The sequence below is a fragment of the Perissodus microlepis genome, chromosome 6 (genome assembly GCF_051167445.1).
Source record: "Perissodus microlepis isolate ML-2025 ecotype Zambia chromosome 6, ASM5116744v1, whole genome shotgun sequence".
NCBI classification, from domain to species: domain Eukaryota; kingdom Metazoa; phylum Chordata; class Actinopteri; order Cichliformes; family Cichlidae; genus Perissodus; species Perissodus microlepis.
Window position 1 is genome coordinate 26,648,086 of NC_140466.1, and position 9,631 is coordinate 26,657,716.

General features: G+C 38.2%; 1 protein-coding gene across 1 annotated transcript; it reads left to right on the forward strand.

Annotated features, from left to right (window-relative positions):
- The first annotated feature begins 980 nt into the window (after positions 1-980).
- On the forward strand, positions 981-9,164 carry LOC146385791 (uncharacterized). Its single transcript, XM_084931735.1, has 5 exons — positions 981-1,075; positions 3,885-4,922; positions 5,015-5,170; positions 6,526-6,615; positions 7,230-9,164. The coding sequence occupies exons 2-5, from the start codon at positions 3,900-3,902 to the stop codon at positions 7,545-7,547; spliced, it is 1,587 nt and encodes a 528-aa protein (XP_084787861.1). The 5' UTR covers positions 981-1,075; positions 3,885-3,899; the 3' UTR covers positions 7,548-9,164.
- Positions 9,165-9,631: the final 467 nt, after the last annotated feature.

Consider the following 9,631-nt stretch of genomic DNA (forward strand, 5'->3'; position numbering starts at 1 on the left):
GAATTGCACACAACATTCAAAGAATAACTTATCTTCAAACACTGGGCATGGCTTTTTATGCCATGACTCTTTTCTGAAACTTTTAGTCAAATCCCATTAAAGAAAGTCTACAACAGCTAGCAGCCCCATTGCTGCTGCACTGAAAAAAAATTTTTTTGGCCCTGTAATTATTATTTCAATTAGCTATATAAATTTTACAAAAAAATACAAATTCAGTGCTATTACTTTAAAATAGCAGTTTTTCTTGTAGTGCATTACTTGAGGATTGTTTGTAATTATGTGTCCTCAGTTTTGTATGTAAATTGAATCATTCGATCCAAGTAATATTCACTAAACCAATTCATTGGCTTAATTAGTTGATATTTCCAAGTAAAATGTAATGGAGTGACATCAGTGAATATGGCCACCTTCTCTGCATTCGGAGCATGACATCAAAGCCCCTCCCCACATTTGAGCGGTCTTTCTTCAGACATACCATGGTCCACATTTCGACGGTTGGCAGACTTGACGGAAACGGGAAGAAGTGGAACCATGAATGTAAGTTTTAAGCGGAACAAACTTTGTACGTTCCTGTTGGCTCACCTACTTAAGTCAGTTTCTCCGCACTGAAAGCAGCTGCGCTAGCAAATAGTGTATTTTCCTGCTAGACTTGCTGACTAACTTTCCTGGCAGGAGGTATGTCCAGAATTTCCCACAGCACTTTACAGCTTAGATGGCCACCTAAACAACACACGCCTGCTGCCTTAACTAACGTCTTTGTGAATAAAACGACCACGGTCCAGTTTAAAATAATTGCTGCACCGCTGCCATGAGGTGTATTTTGAAAAAAACAAAACAAAACAAAAAACGATATACGCACTCGATTTCACTCAAGTCTTCATATTGACCTGTTTTAAATTTGCCACCGAGCTAACATATGTAAAAAAAAAATAATAAAAAAAATAATATCAGTGTGCATCCTTGAGTTAGTAGAAATTAGTTGAAAAGCATATAGATAACCTTTTTTCTTTTTTTTCTTTTTTTTTTTTTTTTACAGAACATAGGACCTTCTGACTGCTAATTTGAACTCCACAAGGTAAGATCAAATTAGTAACGATTAGGTTTAACTTGTCACATAATTTCTTTGTGTGGCAGTTTGGTTTAATTTTGAGATGGTCAATTTGTCTGTTTAAGGTGCCACAACATGAGATGGATGTGTAAGATATGTAGCTTTGAGTCAGAGAAGAGGTTGGGATTGTTAAAACACTACAGACTAAAGCATGGAAATGGTGGTCGCAGCCAGTCAGTCCCTTGTCTTCACACTGATTGCCCTTGCTCGTTTAAAACATTTAATGCCCTTAAGACCCATTTGTCTCGACACCATGTGAAGATGGTCACACAAAGTGGACCTCTTTCATTTACTTGTCTACTTTGCTGCTCTGTTTTTTTTAATTCAGAGAAGCAGTATTTTGAGCATCTTAACAACCACTTAAGGAAGTTTGAAGTAGTTGCATGTGTCTTCAAAAACTGCAACTTCAGTACAAATATTTATTCCACCTTTGCTACACATAGACACAGAAAACACCAGTCACACCCTCTTGAGGATTTTAAAACTGAAGTATTAAAAAGCAAACCTAATGAACCCATGTTTGCTCAGGATGAGACCTGTGTGGAAGAGAGCTTAGAGCTTTGGGATGGGGAACCACAGGAGTTGTCTCAAGATATAAAAGAGAAATTTGGCCATCTATTTTTAAAGTTAGAAAGCATGTTCAATGTCCCAAACAAATGCATTGATGAAATAGTAGATGAGCTTCAGTTTATATCCACCTCTGCATCTGGTCCACTTTTAAGAGATGTGGTGGTGTCCACCTTGAAAAGCCATAATTGTGATCTGGATCCAGCCATTATCTCAGATTTAGTGAAAAATCTTTGTGAGACACACCCTATAAGTACTGCCTTGGGGACAGGTGGCCCTTTCACAACTTATTACAAGAGAAGAGAATTTATGAAGAAGCATTTTTCAGTTGTTGAACCAGAAGAACACATACTTGATAAAAAAAAAAGGGCAAAACCTTCCAGTATGTCCCAATATTGCCCTCCTTGGTGCAGGTCCTAAGTAAGTCTTTTCAAGAAAACACATTTGAAGGTGAAAAAAAAACTGAAAATGACTTTAAGTACCAGACATTTCGTGATGGATCTCACTATCAAAACAACAAGTTTTTCTCTGTAGAGGAGAACAGAGTGAGTCTCATCCTGTACGTTGATGACTTTGAGGTATGTAATCCTCTTGGGACATCTCGAAAAAAGCACAAAGTCACAGCTGTCTATTGGGTGTTGGGAAACATTCCGGTGCAGTTACGTTCCACATTGACATCAATCTACCTTGCAATTCTGTGTAAAGCTGAAGACACCAAGCAGTTTGGATTCCAGCGAGTTTTAGAGCCACTGTTAACAGATATCCAAAGCTTGGAGAAAGATGGTCTTTTTGTTCCAGCGTTAGGGAAAGCCATTAAAGGGACTGTGGTCAGTGTGGTGGCAGATAATTTGGGGGCGCACTCTGTGGCAGGATTTGTCGAAAGCTTTGCAGGGTCATACATCTGCCGGTTTGTGTTGGGGAGCGATCCAAGTTTCAGTCCAATGAAGTGAGATCTGGGTCTTTTCATCAAAGAACCAAAGATCAACATACACTGCATGTACAGACAGCTGTGTCTAGTCCAGATCACCCTCATTGTTATGGTGTAAAAAAAAACAGTGTGCATTGTCAGAAAAACTTGAGCATTTTCATGTTACATCTGGTTACCCTCCAGATGTTTTACATGATCTGCTGGAGGGCATTGTTCCAGTGGAACTGTCTTTGGCATTTGATAACTTGATCAAGAAAAAATATTTTTCTCTCATGGAACTGAATGATGCCATTTCCAATTTCCCATACAAGTGGAGTGATAAAACAAATCGCCCTCATCTCATTCCTGCTAACTTTTCGACTCGAAAATCAGTAGGGGGCAACGCACATGAAAATTGGTGCTTATTACGTCTTTTGCCTCTGATTATAGGTTTAAAAGTACCCCAACAAGAGCCTGTATGGCAGATGCTGATGACACTGAAAGACATTGTGGACCTTGTCATGTCTCGAGCCCATACTGAAGAAAGCATTTGCTATCTTGACAGCATCATTTCAGAACACCGAAGCAGATTCCTTGATGTTTTCCCCCAACATAAGCTCATTCCCAAGCACCATTTCCTTGAGCACTATCCTCAGCTCTTTCGGGAATTTGGCCCCCTAGCTGCCCTCTGGACAATGAGATTTGAGGCCAAACACAGCTTTTTCAAGAAGGTGGTAAGACACACTGGTTGTTTCAGGAATATTTTGCTGTCCCTTGCAAATAAGCACCAGCTCATGGTTGCATATCATCAATCACATTCTGTCAAACCATCACTTGCAGTCACAAAAACAACAGAGGTCTCTTTAGATGTGCTTAAGGATGATCTAAAAGACCTGGTGAAATGCAGATTCCCTGCTGTTACAGCTGTGCATGTTGCCAATAATGTGTGCAGTTTAGGCACCAACTATGCAGTGGGAATGTTGTTGTGTTGTGGTTCCACTGCAGGACTGCCTGACTTTTCTGAAGTGTTACAGATAATGGTGATTTGTAACAAACTGACTTTTTTCGTGAGACAACAAAATACATGGCACAATGAACACCTGAGGAGTTATGAGCTGGAGAACACAGGGAGTGTGCAGTTACTTGAGCAAAGAGAGCTTAAAGATTTTTATCCTTTGGCTTCATACACCCTTGCAGGAAGACGCCTGACAACTTTAAAGCACCACATTTGCCTATCCTTTTGAAATGTGAGGAGAGAAGCTTGTGAATAAATGTCTGTGTATTTCTCTTCTGTTGTTGCAGCTTCTTCCTGTTGATATGGCACCCTCAGCGAAACTGCGGATAATTTTTGGGGAGGATGATGTCCACAAAGTACTTTTACCTGAAGGCATCCCAAGCACACTTCAGGACCTCAATGATGTTCTTCGAGAGACATTTGATATTACAGGACCATTCACTGTTATGTACCAGGACATGGATTTCGACGGTCAGTTCTTCACTTTGACCTCGATTGAGGAAGTACAAGATAAAGCTAACCTCAAAGTAGTAAAAACTGAACCAGTAATCTTGAGTCTCACTACTGTGGACATGTCAGAAGTCGAATCTCCAGTTCCACTATCTACAGAAGCAAGCTCCTCCTCATCTGTATGCGACACAATCCTGTTGTCCTCCCCAGATGAGAGTGGACCATCCTACAGGTCTAAGCCATGGCCATTTAAGTTTGAAATACCAGACTTCTCTTATGATATAGACCTTGCACTGGAAGCAGGAAAGCAAGCTTATGAAAATGATGGCACACTTTTGAACAACCCAAGCGTAACTAGTAGCATTCTTGAGAAGCTTGCAGAGACTATATTTGGCTTCACAGCATATCCAACTGGTGTCCAGATTTTAGCTGTTGCTGAAGCCTTGGTAGCAAAATACCCATGCCTCAAAGAGCCAGGGTCTTTTAATGGCCTATATGATTGGCAACAGAGGATAAAGTATAAAATGGGCAACTACAGGGCAAAGTTAAGAGGTCGCCAATTAGCCATTCCAGAGCTCGAGGTGAACACACTGAAGAGACGATGCTCCAGTGAAGAGGGTTCACTTAAAGGCTTTAAAAGGGCAAAAAAAGCTGAAGTCAACTATCTGCCACCACTGCCATTCGGTGAGACTGAGGAAACCTTAGAGATGGAGAGACTAGATTTGCTGAAGGAAATGAAGAAGAAGAACAATGAGAGGGCAATTAATGAGAAAATGGAGAAGTCTTTTGCTATGAGAAGAAAAGAGGTTGTCAAGGATTGCCCCGCAATCCAAGACCTCTTAGAGAGGTGGCCTTCTCTGTTCTGTGAAAATCAGGTAAATCCAGTTCTTGTTCATGCAGCAACTAAGTGTATGTGAGATCTCATGAGTCATCTTTGACATGATTTTGTGTTTTTATCTCATTTCAGATCAAAGAGGAGTTTAAGCGAATAACCACAATTCATCTGGAGCGAACGTTTTTGTCCAGATTGGACGGGTACACCACCAAACTCCTGGAGATATTTCGAAGGAAGGGCGGGACTGCAGGGACCAAAATAAAACCAATGTTGGACTCACTGAATAAGGTAAAATTTAAAATTATTTTAATTACATAATCTAATGGAAAAGATTAGGTCATACACACTGAGAATGTATCACTCTTATTTAAAGGACAAGTTTGTTATTTTACACTTAAAGCTTTGTTTTCAGATTGTTTATGATGAAATCGAGCGATTTTGATTGAAATTTGGACACATGCTGCTGGCCCGAGCTTTTTTGGTTTCTGTGGTAGCACACCCCAACCTCCACAATGGCTTCATACAAAGACGTGAAACTCACCGAGTGGTCAGGGGTGTTCACTGATATATTCACACACAAATCGCTGCAAAAATGCTTTCCAACAGGTGTTTTACCATTTGTTGTAAAACTGTGGACCTATTTTTTCAAACGCCTCACACCTGTACATTCTTCCGCCGAGAGCTTGAATAATAGAATAGAATAGCGGCGGACTAATACCGTACATCACAGCACATCTAATACAAGTCAATGGAGTTGGACAAAAACTACAATAAAAACCAGTTGGAAAGTATCTTTTGCAGCGATTTTTGTGTGAACATATCAGTGAACACTCCTGACCACTCGGTGAGTTTCACGTCTTTGTAAACGACAGTTTTATGCGTTTTAGGAAGGATTGTTCCAGTGCACCTATGAAGCCATTGTGGAGGTGGGGGTGTGCTACCACAGAAACCAAAAAAGCTCGGGCCAGCAGCATGTGTCCAAATTTCAATCAAAATCGTTCGATTTCATCATAAACTGAAAACAGGGCTTTAAGTGTAAAATACTGAACTTGGCCTTTAATCTGATCAGTGTCTCTGTTGGCTGAAACTGTTCTCCTGATCCTGACACTGTGGCCACAATTAACAATTTATGCACATGATTGTCTCTACAAGTGTATACAAACCTGTCATCTCTCCCTTAATATGCGCTCAAAAGCAGAGAAATTTACAGAATTTTCAAAGTGACCCTCTGAGTGCAGCGAGATCCCTTCCTGCTGCCCATAGACTCCAATACAATTATTTCCCAAAATATTACTCTTGTGTGTGGGAATTCCTGTCCTTCACTGGTTAATATTGTGATAGGAGGTACTGATATGTTGCGAAAAATTCATTTGCATGTCCAGTGATGAGGCAGAAAACTTTCCTCACTGGGCAGAGACAGTTTCTGGACCCACAGATTATGACATGCACTGGACTCTTGTCTTAACACACATCGTTGAGAAATTCATGTTAAGTTGCACGCTTCACAACGTTAGAATGTAGCTGCAGGCTTACATTCTCCATGGGTAACTTTCTGTTTACATCTGTATGTGCTGTTATGTATGTATGTTACATATGTTATGTTGTGTATTTTCTGCAATAAATTTTCTTTTTGGGTTTAATAGCATCATGTCGATGGCAGAAGGGACATTATCATTCGTTGCTTAGTTGAGTATCTTGGAGAGAGTGGAGAGGAGCTGATCAAAGACCATCAGGTATCTGATGATCATAATGACTGTATTAAAATTGTCTAACCTTATAATCTGGTCTTCACTTGTGATGATATATTGAAGGTCAAAGATTCTCTACACTCGTGATGTTTTTTAAAAAAGACTCAAGATTAATATTTTCAATCAGGCTTTTAACTAATTTCTTCAATCTTTATGCTCTTACCCTTTATTTTTTAAATCATATTTAATCTTTATCTTATCTACCTTAAACTTTAACTTGCCTTTTGTCTGTTTTTTTTCTGACTATTTAACGATCACTTATTAACTTTATTTCATGAGCAAAAGAGTATTTAATTTGATTATACCTTTATAACCTATTTGAATGATTTAATGGTTCTGGTCTACCAACACGCGTGCCGTCCCATGGACAGCTCCAGGCTGGATGGCCCCCAAAAGTGATTTTCTTTGTCTCAGGGTCAGCCTCTGTGAAGCACGTTCTGTAACTTTACGTATGAAAAGTGCCATATGAATATTGTTTGATTTGAGTATACTAAATTGAGTATACCTCTTTTTTATTTTTACATTTTTTTCTCTTAACCTTTTCTTTTACTTGGAATCTATTCTAGTTATTTCTAATTGTGGTTTGTTTGTTTTCACAGGACGTCAGCCAAGAAGCATTGAAAGAGGACTGCAGTAATCACATGATGAAGATCATCGTAATCCATCCCAATGTGGCACAGGAAAACCAAGATCCTGTGAACGTGTTGGTCATCATTGAGGGGACAGAAATTCTGGAGGACTGCGGAAGAGTGACAAACGCTTGCCTCCTGCTCATGGGTGTCATCTATGCTGTCAACTTAAGTTACCCACTGAAACTGAAATATACGTTTGAGGTATTTCAGAAGCTGTTTCTTGAGCTTGACATCCTTAAAATGTCACCAAAGGTCCAGTCTCTCCACAAGAAACTTTTAGCGTGAGTGTTCCAGTGTTATTTGTGCTTTTGTCCAGCACAATTAATTTGTTTGCATTTTGTCTGTTTTCTGACAGTAATTTCAAGTGTTGCTCAGTTTTATACAAGTTCTTTCTGTCATGAACGTTCTGAGAATGTCTGCAAAGGTAGTGATTGCAACTGTTAATGGACAGAGTTGATGTATGTGTTCTGAAAGTTGATTAGAAGAAAGGGGACAGTGCACACTGAGTTTTTGAATAGCATGTTTTTTTTTTTGTATATGTGTATATGCTCTGTTTTGAAATTTGCGAGCAAGAAGTTCTATGGCCATGTTTTTTGTGGTTATAATGTTATGTAGATATTTTAAATATATCTATGCCATTTCAACTGTGAAATAAAAGTGTCTCTTAAGCTGCAAATATTTGTTTTGGAAAATATTGATTTATTATTTAATAGAATAATAATAATATTTATTCAATTCGATTAATATTAACTAGTACATTCATAATAAATATTACTTAATAATTACATAGAATATAACAAAGAAAAGATGAGTAAGAAACACAAAGAAATATCAGCAATGTTCACTTGGGTTTTGTAATTGGATGCAATGGTATTCTGAGTAAAAGTTACAATCTATAGATGAGTATTGCCAGTGCAATTTACTTGTGTATTTCACATAAAAAATAGATGGTTCTAGTAAGTAAATATTACTTAGAAATAGCCCGAGTAAAGATTACAAGCACTTTCTGTGTGGAAAAAGTTGCCTAGCTTTTTTTAAGTAAATGTCACTCCAATTTTTTTTCAGTGTGGAAAGGTTTATCAGAGGGCTGGTGGGGTAATGACTTAATGACTGTTATTTTTGTAATTATTAAGCACACTGTACTAACACTGCTAAAAACTCTGGCCTGTAACAAGTCCAGCAACACAACCGCAAATCACCCCAGTCCACTGATATGACTAAGACTCCATTTATGGATTACTAGCAGTTTTAATTGTTTCCAGATTCACCCTGTGTCATAGAAATGAGATTTTGCACTAAATTTAGCAGATTGTTTTCCCAGTAATGTTGAGGCATCAATGAATGATGGGTGTTTAAAGTGCTGGACTCTTAGCTATGATAAGGTTAAGGCCATATGTTTCTTTAGACCTTCTTTTGTCTGTATGCAAGACTAAAAACTTACTCTGCTAAAAATTTATATTCTGAAAATGTCCTTAAACACATCTCTGTTGGTGCACAGATACTGCCTTTTAACATAAATTATAGTTTGGAGTTCTTCAAAAGCTATAAGGATGTTATTTGGCGGCCATGCGAGAGGCAGGCCCACGAACATTTAGAGGATGATGATGGTTTTTAAACTGTTTTTCATGATCTGATTTTACCTGTTACTTTAACTTACAGTCTTTAATTATAATGTAACATATTTAAACCGGCAAATCTGATTTCTTTTAATGTGTTGGTGTCTTTTTTTTTTTTTAGTTTGCGTTTAGTCAAAGTTATTGCATTTGTGTGGTGTTATGGTTTATTTTGTTGTATTTATTTTATTGATCTACGGTCTTATATTGCATGTTTTAAACTAACTTGTAAAGTCAGCCTTGTTGATTGTAAATGTGCTATAGAAATAAAACTAACATATGGACTGGTGCTAGATTGACTACAATCAAATTTTCTGTTTTACGTCTTTACCCTGAAAGACAATAGGGCCCAATTAAATTTTATTCCAAAAGCTGGAACCCCCAACTTCTGCTCAACAGTTTTACACATATTATTTCTCACAAGAAAGTCATCAGAAGTCAGCAAAACTCTCTTAAATGGGACTTTCCAATACTGCAAACATTGCCCCCTGTAGTGGCCATAGTCTATGACCACCTTGATGGATGATTCTGTAATGTAAATACATGCATAATGCATATATAATGCTATTTCAGGAAAGAGACATGCAACCAGATACCGTAAGCACTATTCATAACACTGTTGTGGAATTTAATTTAATAGTAGATCAGTGCTCTTATCTGTCAGTATGACAGACAGCCTTTTGCTCAAAGATTTTTAGGCTGGTGATGGAAAATACAATATTTATAGCAAGCTGTGATTTAGGCAACAAAAGAGAA